General features: G+C 35.6%; 1 protein-coding gene across 4 annotated transcripts in view; it reads left to right on the top strand.

The window, feature by feature from the left end:
* LOC149079702 (uncharacterized) overlaps positions 1 to 21210 on the top strand; it is a 35540-nt gene extending 14330 nt beyond the window's left edge. The window contains exons 3-5 of one of the 4 annotated variants that reach the window (XR_016193683.1): positions 2667 to 2723; positions 6254 to 6349; positions 17408 to 17425. Coding sequence is in view for 3 of the 4 variants with exons in the window: in XM_089240310.1 (XP_089096436.1) it covers positions 6254 to 6349; positions 17408 to 17470 (159 nt within the window). In the remaining variant the exon portion in view is untranslated. Of the gene's footprint in view, positions 1 to 2666; positions 2724 to 6253; positions 6350 to 17407 lie in introns of all 4 variants that reach the window. The other 3 variants (XM_089240312.1, XM_089240310.1, XM_089240311.1) reach the window with 3 other exon arrangements.
* Positions 21211 to 22596: the final 1386 nt, after the last annotated feature.

Below are 22596 nucleotides of genomic sequence, written 5' to 3'. Positions count from 1 at the left end.
GGAATGTCAATAGCGATTCGGCCGTGTAAAAAGATAAAATTGGGTAGGGGGATGATTTGTGTCTGACAAAGTCAGTTTATTATCTTTCACTACCCGTGTGACGCTGCTGGAACACCCCCCCCCCCTTTTAGTATGATGGGCAATGCATGCAGTTTGGAAGTAAAGAAAATTGGGTTAGGGTGAAGTGGGAAGGAGTGTGTGTTCCCACACTATTCGTGCAGCCTAGGGGGTAAACAAATCTAGAAGTTTCACTTCTATCATACAAGATTTTCTAGCAGATTTTTATTTAGTGCATGTCCGAATGTAATTTAAGCCACTGCTGCAGAAAACAAGATGAGAAAAATAAAGTCATAAAGTAACTGTGGGAGTGAAGTGAAAATTACCCTGGAACAGACGCCTTGTATGTATCTTGTCATACTATACAAAAATCACTATTCTACCATTCTGCCATGTGCCTTAATGTCGGTGGGTCAATGTTTGAGAATCTCTTTTAATTATTTCCAATAAACTTCTTTATTTCACTGTGTTCACCATACATCTGTGAATAATATTCTCCTGGTCAAAAATAGTAAAGCATCAAGAAAGAATAGTCGGGTCCCTATCAAACATGGAAGACAGTTAAGCAAATGTAGGTATGCAAATGGTTGTTGTTGCAAAAGAATTTATGCAGATACTTCCGTTACTAGAGGGTGTTAAAATGCTTCCCAGTTGCTCTTTAAAATAGGCTCAGAGACCATTTTTACAGATCATAGCCTACTTCTGTGTTCCTCTTGATAAGTTATTGTTAATTATTAAAGATGGCTCAATCGAAAACCTTTTAGCCAATTGGCAGACTTTGAAATACGTCACACCTTTAGATTGCAACAAGCAGGGTGGGCATATCAACATATTGCTGACAAACTTTTTTTTTGTGACCAAACTGTTTGGAGATGTTGGGAGCAGTGGATGTGTGAAAAACAACAGGCGTCAAACTGGCTCTGGACACCCTAGGCTGCTCAACAGTAGAGAGGCTCATTTCATCTGTAGGTTAGCCACAGCAGCACTAACAGAGACTGCATCAACCATCCAATCATAGATGCCATATTCATCAAGAAAATTTTGTCTTGCATTGGATCATTCCAGACGGTTCAGAGAAAGAGGTTTGTTCTCATGGTGCCCATTCAATTTGTGCTATTGGCAACCCAATATCGTTGACTTCCTTTGCAGTGGCAGAGGGAGTGACAAACCTGGAGAGCTGTGGATTGGTACCATATCTTAATCACCTTCAATGAGGAATTGTGATTCTGTTTGTCATCCGATAAATGTGTTCGATAATGGTGCCTCAGAGGTAAGCAAATAAATAGTGATTATTCTCTTTACAAAGGCATACGGCCCAGGGTTTAAGCTACGGTCACATTTTTCGCAAAATACGAAAGAAAATCGTAGAATGCAAAAGGAGTAGTAGCCGCTTTCACAAAAATACATACGGGACAGTATGAAATGAGTAGACATCAATCATCCAATCATTTCCCCCATTTTTGTTTTTTTTTTTGCTAAAGGAATTTTTTATTTGGCTTAAACCCTGATATGGCCCCAACTGCAGTTGAAATGGTCTGGAAAGACAAGTATGACAGCGGTTCAGGGCTGTAACTAGGGCTAGGCTATTGCAACCGGGGCCTCGAGCCAAATGGGGTGCCTCATAAATAATGTACATTTATTTTGCATTATTCCTTTAAGTCCCCCCCCCCCAAGAAAATATCTGCCTGAGGGCCCCAAGAATGCACGCTACGGTCCCACAGCTGGTCATCTTTAGTCATGATATGTGGAACCATGACAGCTAAATGCCAGAGGATATCTTGCAGCCAAGTGGTTTACCACTTTTAGCAGTGCTTCCAGCAACAACAGTGAATTAATCAATCATCACACTTCATTGACAGCAGATGGTGTAACAATCATTACGCAGAAACAAACTCCACGTTAGGTTCAGGCAACACACATTCCAACATGTACCAATTTGTTAGAAATTTTGTAGAGGAATGTGTACAAGGTTCACGCACGGTTAAGTAGTACTGCTTCCATCAGACATTTTTTCACCATGATAATGCTCGCTCACATACGGCAAGAGTTTTTCAATAATGTCTACGTCAAGTTGAAACCTTGTCAGACAGATTTGCCTGACTTTATCAATATCAAGCACTTGGAGAATCAACTGCGACATGAGAGTATGCAGAAACTATAGGCCCAATTGCAACAAGCATGTACAGAATGTGTATGCATCAATGCCAGACTATCTTTACTTGTATCCGTGCTAAAGATGGCCCAACAACGTGCTAGTATTTTTTGTGTTATTGTGCTGTTCTCCGCAATAAATGATCATTTTATTTTTGATATTTTAATCATTCATACATTTTAATATGACAGTTACACGTGCCAAGTTTCATTCAAATTCAAAGTTTTCTTCTTGGTACATTATTATTATTTTTTTGACCGGTAGTATATTATAACCACCATTTTCTCGCGTTTTCCTTCATTCGCGTTTTGAATTCATGGACACAAGTCAACTTGCAAATTCCGAATTCTGTCTTAAATCTCAGGTTTGTGAGATAGTTGCATTGATAATGTCAATATTATCACTTGAAAAAGTATCAAAAATCTTACAATTTGATTAATTTTATTCCTTGTTTTAGTGGTCTGCAGTTGTGCAGTTTCCATTCTAGGATCGCAGGAACAACTACTCTGTTAAGGTAAAATAAACGTAGTTTTGTGGAACCCTTTTGGGAATGCACGCCTTTACTTTATACTAAACTTTTTTTTTTCTTTCTGTTCTATAACTCATTCCTTTTATTTAACTGTTTTCTTTCTCTTATTTCCTTCACATCTCAATCTTGAATAATTCTTACTGTTGTTTCTTACGTCACCTTAAAACTGGAATAATGATAAGCAGATTTTCTGAAATCAGCATTTATCAGATAATCTTTTTGACATTTTAACCCTATTATAGCTGGCGCTTGACTCTATAAGTTACCGCAGGACTTTTTTTTCTTTTGAACTTTACATCTTCTCATACAAGAACCATGAAACCAAATGATATCATAAAAGTTAAGATTAGAAAGATAGCCAAAAAAAAACAAATGAATAAAAACACTGAAGCTATTAACCACATTCCCAACCTGCTTCATGACATAGGATTCCAAAATCCCTGGGCATTTCCCGCCTCTCTCTCTCCCTGACAGCATGCAGGGGGGTTCCACAAAAATCTCAAATTTAAAGTGATAGGTAAATTAATAAAAAAAATATTCAACCATTTGTTTCCTGGCACTGCAAAAATCCTGCTTTTCCAAGAGTTTTTTTCCTCTCTCTGAAACATGAACAGTTATTTTGTTTCTGTTATGTATAAGTTAGTTTGTGTTTGTATTGCATGCATTTGACTTGTATAAATTTTCACTGCCTTACCAGTACGGTCACAGTCTTTCTTCTGAATATTAGTGATCAGCACAGCTGGAACTAGAGGGGGGGGGGGAACTATCTTGGACAGCAACCTAAGGATGTCAAATTTTTTGGGGAACAAAGAACCTTTCACAGTGGAGAGGGGCGACAAAATAGTGTTTGGCCCTTTTTAAAAAACTTCTAGTTACAGTTTTAGTGATCAGTATACTTTTCCTGATATTATCAGCCGCAGGTACAGATAAAATTTCTCTGGTTGTTTTTCAACCTCATTGGCTCAATGTAGTGCTAGTATTCCAGAAGACTGACTGTCATTGCATGCATTTGATTTAGTTAGATTTTATTTTAGAAGAGCTCAAGGTGATTATATTCCATTGGAAAATATATCATAATAATTGCAGTCAAGACAGTTATAGCATCGCCTTGGATATGTTACAGTACATGTCTGAAGTCTGGCATCTTTGCAAAGTGGCTGGCCAATCAGTAGGCTATGTTGTCCAGACTTCAGACATTGGCTGCTTTGTGACCCTGAACTTCTGACTCACAATTTTCTTTTGTTGCATTATACGTGTCATTTTCCCATATACTGTCAACTGTATGTGAAATTTTGACTCTTTTTATTTGTCAAAATAAAAGTGATTAAAAAACCTACGCCATGAGATAAATGTTTTAGTGCAAACCCCACTTTTTTATGTCAATTGGTTAATTTTTTTATTAATTTTTACAATGTTTCATGGACTTTTTCACCCACCCTGTATATTAGATGTTTTGATGGGCATTTCCTAAAGAAAGCTGAGGCAATTTCAAGACAAACTTGTCTTTCGAAACATCTTCTGAAAATGACAGACATGCTAAGCTAAATGCATACAAGTCGATGGGACTATTTCAAAAAATACTCTATCCAACTGGTGTATATTATGTCCCTGTAAAAGCCCGGTAAGACCTAGGTTTTACCAAGGCGAGTTGGTAAAAGCCTAAAATATGCTTGTATATATGTATTCATTTCAGACTTTTACCAAGTCAAGGCCTGCTTTTAATAATTCAGTTAACCATCATGAACTTGTTTGTTCCTGATGCTTATTAAATTAGTTAATTGTAATTATATTCAATAGTATTGATTATTCATTAATAATTAGCCAATGAATTAATTAATCGCCATGAACTTGCAGGCAGTAAGTGAATTCTGAACAGTAAAAGCCTATTTTTAATGAAGGTCTGTTAAAGAATTATAATTTTTTATTAATAAGCATCAGAAACTAATAATTTCATCATTGTTAATTGATTCATTAAAAACAGGCTTTTATACATACTGTTGCAGTAAGTTAGTTAATAAATTAGTGATAATTCATTGTTGCTTAATTAGCATCAGAGTAATAAGTTCATGGTGGCTAATTTTTATTATTAATTCATTACAATTATTAATTAATCATAGCTTTTGAATAATTATAATTATTGATTCATTAGAGAAACAGGCTTTGACTTTGTAAAAGTTCAAAATGAAACTGTTTTTACAAGTTGTTTCAGGCTTTCACTAGCTTACTTTGGTAACACCGAGGTTTTACCAGTTTTTAGGTTGCAACACACATGCACGTCTTAAGATCAGGACTTGATAAATCCCAGGTCATGGAGACTATAAAATCGGTATTTTGGCCTATAAAAATTTTCTATATTTGATTCCTAAAGCAAAGTCTGAGAAATAACACAGAATTTTCTGATTTCAAGATGAAAAGGCATCATTAAGTCTGAAAAGTAGGATAAACATTATGTAGGACTTTTTTTTATTTTGGAATTAAACTATGCTTCTCAAAGGAGCTTGTAACAAATTAAAGCACAGCTGTAAAATTTTGACAATGAAAATTGGAGAGGAATTCACTTGGATATCCAAATTCTGTACAGAAATAAATATGAAAAGGACTTTTGAAAAACAATGTAGGGATTTTTCTTCTTTGCAAAAATGTGACTTCGTGCAAGCTATAACAGATTAGCACCAAGTTGACAATCATCACCAACCATTAGGTCAAAGTACCAGCCATTACCACTCTCGAATCAAATCACACCAACAAGAAAAATTCTACATCTGGCCCAAAACGAAACATGATCAAAGCAGATACAACTCAACTAATTTTGAATGAAGAGAGGCTGAATTTTGATGTTGACTGTTTGGCAATCTTTTTCCACCTGAAAAAATGAAATATGTTTGATTTTTTTTTTTTTTTTTTTTTTTTTTTTTTTTGCAATTTGACATAATAACAATTTACAAAAAAGCTTGTGGCATCATTTCAGGGATTAAAAACAAAAGCTGGCATTTTTTTTTTTTTTGGGGGGGGGGGGTGTAAATTCTTTGGGAATGATTATTTCACCATCCATCTCCCAAATTCTGAAGCAAACAACTTGGCGGGTTCAGGGTTGGGTTTTTCACAAGGATCAAAAACAGGTTTAAACTGTCAAAAACAGAGAAATTTCTCTGGCATATAATTATTAGTTTTTTTGATTTGTCAAGGCCCTGCTTGAGATTTTTTTTACCACTGGCACTATACCGTAATGCAGGGGTTCTCAAACTTTTTCCACTCACTGTCCCCTTTCCCTAGTCAAACCTTATCTGCAACTTCCCAGAGCAGTTTAACAAAGTGTATCTATGGAAAAACCTTTGTCAGGACGCCGCTTCATGGTGCCCCTGATAAAGATTGGTGGCACACAGTTTGAGAATTCCTCCCATATCATAGCTCAGGTAGTAAAACATGTTGATAGAAACCAGCAGCCCATAATTGATATTTATCGCATGTGTGATGCTGGGGTTTGGATTTAATTTTTCCATATTTTTACCTTCTAGAACACCCAGTTGCTGTTTTGTGTTGTTTGTCAAAAACCAGCCAATATGCGATGTAAACAGTGTGGAAAAGTTGTGTACTGCAATACAGAATGTGCTGTAAGTTGGAACTTTTTTTTTTTAATTTTACTATTGGTGTTTTGCAGTTTCATTGCTTTATGCATTTCTTTCTCATTTTCGGGATTTTTACTGTAACTTCTCATGATAATGCTGAGACTGATATAATTATAAAAAGTTAGGTTTTTTGGTCTCCCTCAGGCTCATTCAAGTGGTTCTCAAATTTTTGATCCTATGGCTCTCTTGTCTCAGTTATATATAGGACCCCTTACTCTAGTGATCATTTACTTGTGGTTCGTTTACTCTAAATCAAATATACCACCGCTACCTTGCCCTAATTTTATTACCATATGCATTAGATCCCTTGTCATAGTGGTTATAAACGTTAGAGATGCTTTCAACATACAATTCACCCTTGCAGCAGAAATAGTGAGAAATCTTGTCTAACTTGATGTGCTTTGTTTCAACGATCAAGAAATACCTCAGCTCCTTAAAATGTTCTAATTTTGGCAATGATGAGTCCAGCTGGTGTGTTGGAGTTGTTTTAACAGTCAAACATGTTTTTCATCCTCCCCCCCCCCCCAACCTGTATCAATTTTGATGAAAGTTTGATAAAAGAGAGGGACAGTGGGTTTTTCTTTGGTTCCTTCTTTTTGGAATAGTATAGGAATATGTGTACAGAATAAGTAATAGAAAAACTATAGAGTATTTTTCTCTTCCTTGTTCTTTTTATTATTTTCGGTTTTGGGGGGGGGAAGCAATATCATTGCTCAAAATCATGAAAAAAAATATTCTCAGAAATCTGTGACAATTTCTACGAGGTTTAGTGATTTCCTCTGTTGCAGTTATAATCTATATTAGGAAAATTAGAAACCCCCTTTAAAGGGTTAACAGTTGTGTAAATAGTCTGGTGAATTCCAATTCTTACTGGATACAACATAGGTGCATATAAATTATCTTGGCTCTGTACAACGACCTTGCAGAAATTTGGTGACACCTGCTTCAAAACAACTACTTTAACTTGTTGAATTATTTTTTCCATCTCTTTTCCTTATTTTTTTTACTAAAATAGCTTTAGGACTTTAATATCCACATCTTGGTGTCTTGTATCAATCTGTGGTACACAATACTAGTAGGGGAAGGATGAGGTAGATATGCATATCTTCGGTTAAAAATTTTTCCTTTTTTAGTGGGCTTTCCCTCATTCTTCCCCCAGTGTGCTTATAACCACACGCTGGATGGTATAAGCACATGATTTTGTGCAAACAGTTATCATTAACAGTAATTAAAGAACATGTGCCACACACCTGATGCCCCAAGTTCAAATAAGAAAGTTGGGGAATCATGCAGTAAAACCTCTCTACAATGATTAGTCAATGGGTTTTTTTTTTGGTCCACAGAGTATCGTTATATCAAGGTTCCACTGTATATTATATGATACTGGTGCCAAATATATTAATACTGACTAAAACAGCATCAATAAAAATGTTCGGCAACTTCCCTTCTACTTTATATGAGTAATAAAACCTTGTTATAACAATATTCTGCAGACCAAGAAAAATATTGTTGTAGAGAAATTATTGATGTATTGAGTAGTAACATTATCATCTGATGCCATAAACTTATGCTGCTGTTAACATATTTTCCAAATCCATGTGTTAGGGAAACCAAAAAATGTGCTTTTGAGTATTTATTTGCTGCAACAATTTTTAATTGATTAGTTAGCCCCAGGGTTGTTTGGTTTAAACCACGTTGGTTTAAACCATGGTTTAAACCTTGGTTTTAACCAACTGGTTTTTTTAAAAAAACCACTTTGGTTTTTTTCAAAAAATCAGATAAAAGTGGCCTAAATATCATTTTTTCCCCTGAAAAATATTATATTTGTTCATTATTAGCCAAAATGTTTCATTTTTACCTCATTTTATATCCTTGGGGTACATTCTGATGGTATATCTTTAAATGACATAAGATTTTATAAGTGGTTTTTTTCAAAAAGTCTCATAAAAGTGGCCAGAATATATATATATTTTTCATATGAAGTATCTTAGTCATTTAAAGTTATATATAAAAGCCAAAACTTCTCATTCTTACAACATTTTCTAACCTTTGGCTACATTCTGATGCTCTATCTTTAGCAAATTCATGAATAAGGATTGCATCACACGTCTAAATGTAGTGGTGTATTATCTCACAGGGTTTCTTTTTCCCTTCACAAAGAAGCAGCTACAGTAGTGACACCATCATGCTAGGGGCAAGTGGTCCTATAATCCAATAAAGACACCAGTGTCCTTAAAGGACAAAGACTAGTGTACTAGTTGTTACATTACCTCTCATACATTTTCATTCCCATAAGAAGTAGCACATCTCCTACTGTAGATCTCCCAGTCTTAATATATTCAATAGTAGTTTTTTTTATAATTTCACACACACACTGTTAAGCCCAGTTAATCAAGGTTCTACTGTATAGTAGTAACAGATTTATAAAAAATAATCAGCTATATACAGGGTGATTATAATTTAAGTTTTGATTCCAAAACTATACAATAAGTACTGATCGGAATGACTTGAAAATTTGCATGGATACTCCTGAAGCAATGGACGTTTTTTTCGCAAAAGAAAAAAGTGCAAAATGTGCAAGTAGACGATGCTGTACTTGGCCAGCGGTATAATCTATTTTTGCAACCACATCATTTCGGCACTTCCACAGCATCAGTGTGTGGATAGAACTTCTATCAAGATGCACATTGCAATACCAGCAAAGCAGCTGCTGAAGACCCATTTTGACAGGATGCACCTTAACCCTTGCAACTTCTGGCTGTGGGGGTACCTCAAAATGTTATAAACAGTGGTCAGATTGCAAACTTTGGTGAATTGTAATCTCCTGCACATTCCCTATATGTTAGAAGTTCCTCATTCCTCAGGAATATGAACGGGGGAAAGGGGACGCGTTTGGTTTAATAAAGCTGAATTGCAAGCACATCCACATTATGACCATGGCATACTCCGATTCTGTTGTTGAACAAGAATAATTGTGCTTTCAGCCTCATAGCCAGAACACGCGGTGGACAACATATTTAACATTTTTTGAGTAAGTTGTAGTTATTTGTTCAATTACTTCATTTTTTTTGTGATGTTTCCGTGAATTATGGACTCGTGCAATGCTATAATTAAGTTATAATTTTCCCATGACTGGCTATCGTTTCCATTCTGCAAGCAAATTTCCCACGTGTTGGATGATGTCATTAATTTTACATTTTTAAGTATTTTTTCCCCTTTATCAAATAAAATTGAATTTTTTCAGGAATATTCATGTCAATTTTCAAGTCATTCTGACAATCATTCTTTTTTTACAGTGTTTTGAAATCAGAACCTTAGTTATAATCACCCTGCATATCGTCAATCATCGTTAATTAATCTGCATTATTTATGCTTCATTAAATGCATTATATTCACCTAATTTATATTACTTTTTGCAAAATAGCTTCGTAATTAAGTATACTGAAAGTAACTGGAGAAAAACCTTTATATATTATATGATTAATAATAACATTAAAAGAATTTTCAAACACACAGTAATCCATTGAGTTAAGCAAAAAATAATTAAATGGCAAAATGGTTTTTGTTAAAATGTAATAAATATTTATTGATTAATTAGCATGGGAATAGTGTTAATTGCATTAATAAACATTTTATTTTAGTTAATTATTACAAGTTTGAATGATTTTTCAGAAATTTCATTGTTTTTAATGTTAATACTATTTAAAACAAAAAAACCGGTTTAAACCAAAAAAACCTGGTTTAAACCAAAAAAACCCGGTTTTTTGGTTTTTTTCAAAAAAACCGGTTTTTTTACCAACCCTGGTTAGCCCTACACTTTGATGTATTGCCCCTGTAAGAGGCCATTCAAGTATTACGTCAGCATCAATGGGGAGGGGGTTCCGATTTGCTGACTTTTGATAACAATAGGGGGGTTTAGATGATGCTTATGTTATCAACCACCCTTTATGAAAATATGAAATATTTTTAATGGCATCTTACTCTGTGCGCCAAAAATGAGAAAAACCTTTTGATACTTTGTTTATTATTTGATTTATCATTATATGACTTTGAGGGTTGGTCACGATGAATTTATTAAAGATAAATTTTGAGTTCATAGCCTTCAAATAGAATTGAAATTAACAGAAATTGATTATAATAGCATATAAAAGTATTTTCTTCCGAAATTTCAATTAAAAAAAAAAAATTTTTCAGAAAAAAAAAAAAATTTCATCATGGGAGGGGGACACGAGTGCCCCCCATCCCCGGTGTACATCTCTGATCCCATCAATATGCATTAGGATTCAGAGGGCAAAGCTGATGACAAAATTTTGCTGACAGCGGGGGGGTCAAAAATGGCTAAAAATTTGCTTACGTAATACTTTTACGGCCGCTAAAGAGGTTTGATGTGTTGCCCCTGTAAAGAGGTTTATCACAACACACTCTGATGTACTACACAAAAGGTAGTAAGACAGAAAACTTGATCAACACTTTCAATGATCAGATGATATCAAATGCACTGGCTGTAACCAGAGTAGAAAATTTACTGTGTCCCGGGGCCAGTGTCAATTTGAATGCCCCTGTAATTTTGAAAGAAGAAACATTAAACTTTGTACCTTTCCTATCCAGCACCTGGGCATAAGACCTTCCTTACCTTCCCCAGTTGCAGCCATGCCAAATACCAATATTGTTAGATGTCCTTTGAAGAACTAAATATGTGACGAGCTCAAACATATATTGAAAGATATTTCGAGCAAAATATTTTAAATATATTGTTGTGGGAGGGGGGGGGGGGTTCAAAATAAATCTCAAAAATATTGTTAGAGATGTTTATCATATTAAAGGGTACGATTGTATCAAGAGAAGTTTAACATTAAATTATAGGCGATTCCAAGGTTGTAACTAGCGGGGGGGGGGGTAATTGCCCCGGGCAGCAAAATTTAGGGCGCAGCAGTTTTTTAGGTGGGGACAAAGAATACCATTACAAAATTATCTAATTTTAAACTTGGCGGGACGACTGATACGACTTTGCATATCTCGCCGTTTTTTTCATAAGACTAAGCTGTTCTGGGGCAATTATTCACTAGTCATAACAAGAGCTTCCAAAATGACGGGAATGCAGTAGAGCCATCATAAAGATAATGTTGCTTCCAATTTTGTTTTTTAAATCTTCGGGAGCGTTATCGTATAGTTGGCAAAATAAAAATAATGTTTGTCCTGGGTGGTTCAATCCTAGTTATGGCCCTGGGTGATTCCATACAAGATTTGAAAGAAAAAAAATTATTGTAGAGAGATTTCACTGTATTTTGTAAAAAAAAAAAAATAAAATGAAACTTCTTTAGCCATGGTAGAGTGAGTCTGTTTCATGGGAAATCAGTGTTACAAAAATTGAAACTCTTCCAATCTCCCTTTATAACATAATTCTCTGATAACGAATCATTTTAAGCACGTGGGATGCTGTAGTGTAATAATAAAAGGCAGCATTGGCCTTTTATTTAATTGTTTAATTAATTGTCAGGCCCTAACATATTTTAAAACCTTTGTACAAACTTTTAAAAAAATTGACTGCTCTATCAGTTTTGTATAGAAATCAACGATATTTTCCTCTGGGGAAAAATGTTTCTGAATCTTTTGTTTTTTGACTTGGTAACTCTTCTCTTTATTTTAATAGACACTGACATTGAATACAGATAAGTGCCAGTGCGATTTGTCACTATGGTAGCTAGGTGTATCTGGGATTCATTAAGCCCTGAAATACATACCATATTTACTCAGATCGGTCGCACAGTTTCCTGCTCCAAAATTCCTGCGATGTATTGACTTGGATATTATAGATTAACAGGGCTGTAGCAGCGGTTTGGGGGATTGGGCGGTCCTTCCCTCCCCTCCCCCACCCCACCCCCCCCCCCTCGAAATGCAAATGATTCCCATCCAAACGATATTTCTGGCTGCAGAGTTGTTCACTTTCCAAATTCGGAAGACAGGATGGCAAAAAGAAGATAAGCATTCCCAAAGAATTAACCCAGGAAAAACCATTGCTTTTTTTTTGTTAATCCCTGAAATGATGTCACAAGAGCAAAATGTAATTACAAATTGTGACCATTGTGTCAAATCACAAAAAGAAGTATTTCGTTTTCAGGTGAAAAAATAAATTTGCGAAACAGCCAGCAGCAACTCAGTCTCTTGACATTCAAAATTGGTAAGATAAGTTGTATCAGCTTTGATACAACCCATTTCGGCCCAGTGTAGAATTTTTTTTTTTGTTGGTGTGATTTGATTTGAGAGTGGTAATAAGACAGGCAATTTAACCCATTGGTTGGCGATGATTGGTGACTTGGCACTAATCAGTGATGGCTTGCGCAATGCTACATTTTTACAAGGGCAGGAAAATCTCTAGGTTATTTTTCAAAAAAAAAAAATTGTTTTCACATTCTGGATGCAACTAATCTGGAAATACTTATTGATGAGCGGTTTAGGTTTTCTGAACATTGTTCAGTGGTGGTCAAAAAATTGAATAGAATGCTTAATTTCATTCTCAAGAAGGTCTCTTCGCGTACTCCTAAAGTGATTCTTCCACTTTTCCAGGGCTTAATTCGTCCTGCATTGGAGTCTGCTGTAAGGTTTGTAGACCATACTTACAGAGGAACATTGACTTGGTCAAGGGGGTGCAGCAAAGAGCCACGCTTACTCTGGATGGCACACAGGGCTTAAGCTATGGAGACTTGTTTTTTTTTTTTGAAAATTTTTACATTGGAAGAGCAGATGTTGGAGGGGATATGATTGAAGTGTTTAAAATTTTCAATGGGATGAATAAAATGGACCATGAGTTATTAATACATCGTCAATCAACTGCTGATAAATATAGAGTTTTTTTATTGCTCTTATTGGGTTGCTGTATTTTTGATATAGTTTAGATCATAGGTTCCCAACCTTTTTGGAATCAGTGCCCCCTTTTTTAGCGCATGACTCCATAGCGCCCCCCCCCCCCTCCTCTGCAGGTAAACTATATTGTACATGGTGTATATTGTAAACAAGGACAAATTTTTAAATTAATTTACTAATTTATGAGAAGGTAATAATGTATTTTTCTCAGTATTTAATTGAAAATATATATTCTATTCGACATATGAATATAATATTAGTGAGATATCTGAGCTTGATGTGATGAAACTAATTTCTCGATGTTTGGTGTCATTTTTGTCATCAATAATCTTAAGTCTTCACGTTCCACTATTGACAATCTGTTTCTTTTCTTTGTTAATAGACTGGTGACTATACTAAATCCTTTCTCCGCTAAATATGATGATGGGAATGCAATGAAAAACTTTTTTGCTGCAGTCCATAAGGCTGGATATAATGTTTGAATTTGACTTTGTAGCCAAAATTCCTGATACCCTTTCTTAATTTTAATTTCAACTCTTCATTTGTTGACAATTCTATCAACTCTTCCTGCAGCGATAATTCTGTTATTTGTACGTTTGAGGTATGTTCTAGGACCCATTCTGGAATAGCCATATTTAGTATATCCTGAAATCTATTCATAAAATCTTCTGTCAGTGCTTCCAAATGCTGGCAATAAACCAAAATGTCGTCATCAGTTGTTTCCATTGAAGAAAGCATTGGAAATTGATGAAATTGTCGTCTACCAAAGTTTTGTTTGTACAAAGTTAGTTTTGACATGAACGCTGAAATAATTCCTTTTGCTTTGATGAAATTCAAATCATTACTTTGAAGTTGTACATTCATTTCATTAAATTTGGTATATAAATCGGTCAAATAGGCAGTATCACTCTTAAATTTCAATAAATTCTCTCTTAATGAATCATCCTTGTTTTCAAAAAACTTTGTGACTGATTCAAAGAGTTCGTAAAATCGTTTCAGACAGGTACCTTTTGACAACCAACGAACTTCTGTGTGTAATAATAAACGATTGAAGTCTCATCGTTTTCATCACAAAGATTTCTAAATATTCTGTCATGGAGAGCATTGCTTCTGATCTTGTTAATTGCTGTAATTATATATTGAAGCGAGCGATGAAGGCGATCACTAAGGTTTTTTGCGACCAAATGTTGTCGGTGACTCACACAATGCATGGCCACTAAATTTGGTACGACTTTTTTCAGGAATGCAATCAATCCACGGTAGCGTCGCACCATCGGTTGCAACGGACAAAATATTAGTTAGAGACATTCCATTTTCTTCAAAATAGTGTAGTGTTCTAAAACGTCAAATATAGATTTTCCTTTAGTGTCCATTTCTAATGTTCTGGCGAATAATAGTTCTTGACAAATGCTTTCATCTTTCATGAAGCGAACGTATGCCAGAAGTAAAGACTCATTTGTTGGTAATGTGGATTCATCGAGTTGTAAAGAAAATTCGGTAGTTGCCAAAAAATCAGAGAATTCTCCACATCCTTGGACATTTCGTCGATTCGTCTCTGCACTGTATTATTACTCAATGGAATTGTTTTAATAATATCAGCAGGTGGCTTATGCAGCACAGTATGCAGGACTTCGTTCACAGCTGGCAGTATCAATTCTTCGCCAATAGTGTGCGGTTTACCTGCTTTAGCAATGAGTAAGGAAATGTCGTATGACGCTTGTAATCCATCATTTTCTTGTTTCGATGTTGTCGAAAGCCTATTAGTCAAAGTTGGACGTCTTGAATGTTGATCTCTTAGCATTTGAAAGTGAGATAAATCTTTATCTTTTCTGTCAGGATGTATTTTGGTCAAATGTTCTGCTAATCGCGAAGGTTTCATAGCTTCATTTGAAAACACCTTGTGGCAAATCATGCACATTGGTAATGTCTTGCTTGCAGGTGATTGAATAAAACCATATTTTAAATATTCGAGATTGTATTGTCTGCATTTTTTCTTTGACTCCATCATGGATCTGTCTGTAGAAATTAATCAATAATATGAGTATTAAGAAAGAGATCCATATGTATGGAAATTTTGTAATAAATACGATATATTTTGGAGATTAACCCTTAACAATCCAAGGTGACACATAAGAAACAAATGTCATAATTTTAGTAAATCCAAAAATCTTTGTTTGGAAATTACGTGCTCTATTCGGGTGAAAAAATTTGTTCAATGCATCGCTTGTTTTTTTGTTTTAATAGTGCCAACTATTGCCAGTTCATTCGGCAATAACAACCCAGCAACCTCTATGCTTGTAAAATAGTTATCAAATGTTATATTTCGATTTATTCCGTAATAATTGGTTCACATAATTTTGTAATATGGTTCACACAATTTATCGACCAACAGTAATTTAGCTGGAAGTTGGCTTTCTCGAATATTGGTAGTCAATGTAAGAAAAAATTCCAAACAGATTTCTCAAAGTGCATTACCGAATTATTTCTATATTTTTTGCATTTGGAGCAGAGAAACAATGTCCCATCGCACAATCCTGAGACAGACAAAGGTTCCGACCGGATAGGTCTAATGTTCAGCAGAGCAGCAACTAACTTATTTTAAACATTCCCCGCGTACTATTTAAAAAAAAAGAGTCTATCTCGAATTTGACTGCAAATACAAATACAACACCACAACAGGCAAAATGCCCAACGAGGTGATTTCTGACCATGAGATCCCGATGACGGCTTTCCATTGTAGAGCCGAAACGCGTTGACCAATAAAAATTTATTTGTCTTAAAAGCATGTCAATTTTTTGTATAAATTAAAACCAGGCAGTTCTAATTTTTGTGATAAAAAAGTAACAATCTGCTATAATGAACCTCATAAATATTAATTCTAGTGTTTACAGAATTGTTCAGTCCACGAACTACTGATTAATTCCCTATGTGTCCAAGAGACGCATCTGGGTTATTGAGTTGCTTTTTTTTTTTTGTTTCGTTTGAATTAAATAAAAACTAAGTTTTTTGGTTTTTTTTGAAAACGTAAGCAACTCTTGATTTTACGAATAAATTAATTTGGAAATGTGCCGGTTAGACACTTATGGGTTGTTAAGGGATGATCCCCATCATCAGGTATGCAAACATGAAAATTAAATTACTAATTTGATTATGGGACCGGTATACTTTTGATTTGTTAATATTTAATTTTTAATTCACCTTTGGCTTTACATACCTCATGATGGAGATTAATATCATCGGAACATATTGTGTTTATTACAATGAAATACCTTTATGATTTTACCAGGGTTATTAAAATCAAAACAATAAAAGTAATAAACATATTCTTACCTTTGGTGATAACAATTATTACGGCAATTTACCCTCTGACACTACATGTACAGATAAACTTGGTCCACTGCACTATTGCACCACCAGGAGAATGCGCGCGGATCTATATGACCTTGAATTTTCTGCATGTCCTCAAAAGGGCGGCACCTTCAACGCCAACTCAATAGCCCCGTTTACATGGGAAATGAAAAAATAAGAGGAAACCACCACCATCAAAGCCGAAAATTTTTTTGCTGAACCGGGAAAACTGGCAACTCTGTTTCCTTCTCTCCGAAATAGCGAAAAATCGCAAAGGATTATGGGAAATAGGTATGCACTGCGAAAATCCCCAAGAGGATATAAATACAATATTTCTTTCTCTTTCTTTACTCTTCTTTCCCTACGAGGAAAAAAAGTCATCAAGCCAGTGCGGAAACTCTCAGTGATACCGCAATATTGAACATGCAAATTGGGCTAATATGACTTGAACAAAAAACGCCTCCCTCAGACTTCTCAGCACCCACTGGCGGGAACCACTGGTTTAGATATATATTTGACATCCATATGTTTTACAGGCATCTTTTTTTGGCCACCTCATTGGATATTTTGCCTGTTGTACAGAGTTTGAATATCCTCAATCCTTGAATCCTCCCTAATTCTCATTTGCTAAAGTTGGCAGCTATGTGCTTCGATTTTGTTAGAAGTGCTTTGCTGGAATGTTTACAAGATGCATGTGTGGGGGTTAAGTAGCAGATATTATAGATAAAATTTTCTTATTCTTGTTTTGCTTTAGTTATCTCAGTACTTGTCAAAATTCTCAGTTTGTTGTATTTATCATCATTTGTTTAATTGCACTCCTCTTTTTTTTCTTAGAAAACTTACTGGAACCAGCGGCATAAATTTGAGTGTGATCCATCCTCTCGTTTGACTTCATGATTTAGAGCTTATGTCTGCTTGATAATGCAGTTCTGAAGATGTGAATGAACATAAATGAACTTTATACCTTATCATGTAAATATGTACATACTATGTAGATATTCATGTTTACATGTGCTCCCCTCCCTTCCCCCCCGGGAACTGTAATATTATTGTTATTAAATGTTGTTACTGTTTACCACCATGTTAAATGTATGTGTATATATATTTATAGCCATAAAAAAAACCATTGCGATGTACGAAAACCTATTGGCTTGCTGATTTTATGGTTTTGTGGCCGATGTGATGATAAGACATTGTCATTTGCGAAGAAGATATCTGTAATTGGTTTCATTTGTCTTTTGACTATGTCATAAACGGTGGATTGTGTTTCGCATTTTACAATTTTGTTCATCCTTGGCCTTTTTATAAGTATGTTGTATTTATTTGTGCAAATGCATTTTTATTTTGAATTGTTCTATTACATATTTTTCATGCCGAATGCTAGAACATAATTGTATCCGCACCGTTCTTGTGCAGAAAAAAAAAGCTGATCAAAGAGATGTCAAATGTTTCATGAATATGTTTCATGTTTAACGAAACTTTATTTGTATTACTGAAAGGAAAAATTATACGTAATATGGATTTATACATATTTTCAGTAAGAGTGTTTGGCTGTGTTTGTTATTTTTGTGTACTCTATTCTTTCCTACCTGACATATCTGTACAAATTTCAATTGATCTTGAAACATTGTTTGCGAAAACAAGTGTCCGTTAAAGTTCTTACAGTAATTAAAGATCAGTTCTCGTACCTGTGAAGAAATCTACTCTAGTTTTCAATTTACCATTCATCATCATGAAATGCAGTCTCTGATGCATGAGTTGGCAATCATGGATCGCTACTTCTTATCCGGCATGGTTCTCCTTATCCTCATAGTATTTCTCTTTTCTTTAGTCGTCATAACAAATCATTCGAAGCTTCTTTCTTCCTCCCGCTTAAAAATGCTCTGTACACACCACATATTTATTACTATTAATAGGAAATATAAACTTCTACCACCCAGGACTCCAATGTTGTTGTGGCAATCAGAACCTGATCTCTGCTGTGACGAGTGAAGCATTTGCTCTCATTCCTACTTTGCCAAGGGCCCTCTCATGTCAAGAGCCATGTCCTGGGGGCGTTGCTACCTCAAGCTTTAGTGGAGTAAACCAAATAGATAGAGTATTATTAATGTCTGGGGCTCCAAATATTAACCGATCAGCTTTAAGACTCTTGCAACCTAGTACGACTCTGCATATTTTGCTGTTTTTTCATAAGACTAATAGCTGTTCCTGGGTAATTATTCACTAGTCATGACAAGAGCTTCCAAACTGACGGGAATGCAGTAGAGCCATCATAAAGATAATATTGCTAACGATTTTGTTTTTTAAACCTTTGGGAGCGTTATCGTATAGTTGGAAAAATGTCTCTTTATATATCAAATACAGAACAAAGTAGTGAAAGGTCTGTTCTACTGATTTGGATAGATTTATTTCAATGCTGCCATCTGTGCCCTATTGTTTTGGCCTCTGATTCAAAATCACTATGCATGTATATCTTTTAGTCATCTTGTATTTGTTCGATATTCAAAGTGTGTTTGCTTATGCTTTTATGTGAAGAATGCAAGTGCATGTTTTTTTGCCTGCCATCTCTCCATTTTTATATTAAACTTATGGTCACGCTGGTTATTTGAAACCTAAAGCTATGCAAGAGTACTGTCGAAAAGGAACCAAACTTTTGAAATATCTCTTGAATAAATTGATGCTTGACTTATTTTATTATGGAAGAATGAATACAGATAGAACCTGTTATTTAGCGTTTCTTTCTAAGTAACTGCCCTGTGCACACAATTATGCATTTTTCACACAAAGAAGTAAATGTGGATTGCAAGCTATTTTTTCTCCATATCCTCCAGTGCCTTTTGTGGCTTCTCTCTGCACTTTTTCGGAACGAACCATGTCCCGCAAGCAAATTCTTTATCCAAGGAAAAAATCAAATGGGGCAAGATCATAGGAATAAGCTGGTTGTAGAAGTATTGGAATGTGATGTTTTGACAGGTGAATCTGACACCAGGAGGGACTTGTGCCCCGGCACATCATGATGGAGCACCCACGAATTGGCCTTCCAAAGTCGTGGTCGTCACTTTCATTTCATTTATGTTTGAGCACTCTCAAGTTCCTCCTGGTGTCAGATTACCCGTTGAAACACCACATTCTGATACTTGCACAACCAGCTTTTTCCCCATGTGGCTTTTTTACTTGGATAAAAAGTTTGATCGGAGGGTGGTGTGTCTCGGATTCCAAAGTGCAACAACGAAGACATCAGGATGTGACAAAAAAAGACTTGCAATCTGTATTCATATGTTTGTATGAAGAATAGCAAAAATACATAGTTGCACATGGTAGTTAAAAACTATTTATTTGGTGTTTCCTTTAAAGTAACTATCTGTATTCATTCTTCTGTAATAAAATAAGTCTGGGAACTTTTTGAACGTAGTAGTATATCGCCATGAAGAGCTATCTGTCATATGTTTAGGCATTATTCTATGTTCAGTTTTACTTTGGCAAGGGTCTGAGTGAAGGTAGCATTTTATTGCCCCTGGCAATTTCATTGTGAAATGCAATGAAGATTCATTACATTAATGTATATGCATCAAATTTTGTTTTGAATACAGCGAGACTTTTGAACAATCTCTGAAAATGTGGTAAGAAAGTTATTGGAGAGAATATATGAGCCAAACGTGGCAATATGAGGGGGAGTTTTAAGTGTTTGCAAAGCAGACAGAACCTCCATCGATGCAAAAACCTATCTGAATGTCAATATTGAGTGATGATATTCATATTAACAGTCATGGAAATCATAGGTTGACAATCTGCGAAATAGCAGTAGAAGTAGTAATCATGTGATACTATATCGGCTGAAAAAAAGTCATTAATCTTGTTACAGCAGAATTTGGAACATACACATTGCTGTTGATGAATCTTTGTTTCGTTTCACCGCCAAAAAAAGCTAAATTTCATATCTTCATACAAATGCTTGACGACTGAAAACTAAATGATACAATAGACTACGTGTCTCCTGAAGAATCCCTCAACACCAATGGTTCACTGATCCCTTGGAGGTTCTGGGAGGGTCCGTGTGCGTAGAGGAGAAAACCATTAACCTTTTGCTTTTATATGCTGAATACAGTTGATGCTCATTATAATAACTCCATGTTTTAGTGGCCATTTCATTATAATGACCGATGGGATAAGTCCAAAATGTTTTCATATAATGCCTATCCTATATGTTTTCCTTTTGATATGTCTGTTTTCTCCACAGAACGAGGGGGGTCGTTTCAGTGAGCGTTGACGGTGTTATTATGCAAAAAGATCTGGTCATCTTATGTGGTGTTGGGAGGGGGGGGGATCCACAGACCTTCGTCTTATTGACTCAAATGGTCTGTGAACACAGAGGTTAAGAGCCCCTTTTCTATACATTGCTATTATGCAGCGAATGTTGATTCTCACTGATTTATTATTTTGAGAGTGGTTTCTTTTCAAACAGGCCTCGTAAACTTTGTTCGGAACCACTTTTGTATTTTTCCCCCTCGTTGCATATATATGTACTTATTTTTGTCATGTTGAATCTTGGTAATCTTTGTCTGTTTCATCAAATCTCACTATATGTAACTGTTGAAATACAGTCAAAATCGAAAGCTCCATAAAAAAAATGGAAAATAGTTTAATACTCTCATTCAATTTTCTACTGTTCCAGGCTCTCAATGTTTGTAACCGCTATCAAAAATGTTGAGAGAGAGACATGGCTCAAGTTTTTTTTTTTTTGTAACAAATCTTATGCTGTAATATATACATGAGTTGGAGTGAAAATACAGCGGGTGTAATTGCTCGATGCTTATCTTTTTCTTTTATTGAGAAATGTACAATCGTTGGATTACTGGAAGTTAGTTTAAAAATACTATTCATATAATATAAATATAGACTTCTATGCACAGACATGCTTTGCTTTTCTATGCTCGAAGAAAACGTGCCTAAATATGGCAGATTACTGCATGGCCGGATTATCAAGAGTACTTCATAAGTTCGTGTGGTCACTAACGGCAGAGCATTTTGTGAATGTTAGGGAGAGGAGAATCGATCCCTCTCTATGTTATATTTACACAATGCTGCTTTCACTGTCACTATTAATAGAAACTTTGCTGTTTCAATTGAATTTCCCATGTATTTTTTATTTATCAGGATTCGCTTGTGAGTAATGTATTTTGTGTTGCATGTATTTTTATTCAAGACACCCTAGTATTAAGCATGTTTTTTTTTTTCCTTTTTAACTTTTGTGTTTTCAGTGTCTATGTATACTAAACTTGCCAAAACAGATTTTTTTTCCCCTTCCAAAGGAAGTATGTTCGCCGCTGAAGTACAAAGGTGCTAGAGAGCCACCATATTTGTGTTAATATGACATACTTGAAGAGCAGTTTGTTAACCCACACTTTCTCGTGTCTGGCCTGGTGCAATAGTCATTCGCGAATATTTGCCTCTTCTTCCCCCCCCCCCCCAACTGCAATGAAGTGCCAGTGGGCATAGGCTGCTAGCTACACGTTGGCCCAACCTAACCCCCCAATGACCCTTGCCAAATATTTGCTTACGGAACATTCTCCAAGGAATAATATACATACGGAATGTGAGTTGAGACTATTGGGGGTTCTTCGACAAATATGTTGCCATGAATTGGACGATTGAAAAGAAAGGTGGCTCCTTTGACTTGCGGGGGAAAGGTCCTGGTTATTCTTTTCGACCAGTCTCCCAATATCTTCCAGCTTCTACCATTTGACGATCGTTGCCAATGGTGAAGCAGCTCCACACTATTTGCCCAGTGTAATCTTAATGCATGGTTCTACCAAGGCACGGCCAGGGGACCTCAAGAGAAAAGAGCCTCCGAAAAAAAATATTTGGTTGAAATTTTGAAGTGAGCTTGTAAATTTGCCTGGTGGGACCCAGGGGGGCTTATAATGCTCTTAAGATGGCCCTGTACTCCCTCATGACCCAACCTTGGGATGTAATGAGTCAGGCCAGACATGAGTGTTACCTTGGCGTAATGCATGTTGGGCATT

Source organism: Pholcus phalangioides, unplaced genomic scaffold, assembly GCF_987345545.1.
Source record: "Pholcus phalangioides strain wild (caught in Gottingen) unplaced genomic scaffold, Ppha-v1.0 ptg000012l_1, whole genome shotgun sequence".
Lineage (NCBI taxonomy): Eukaryota > Metazoa > Arthropoda > Arachnida > Araneae > Pholcidae > Pholcus > Pholcus phalangioides.
This window is presented reverse-complemented; position numbering and strand designations above follow the sequence as displayed.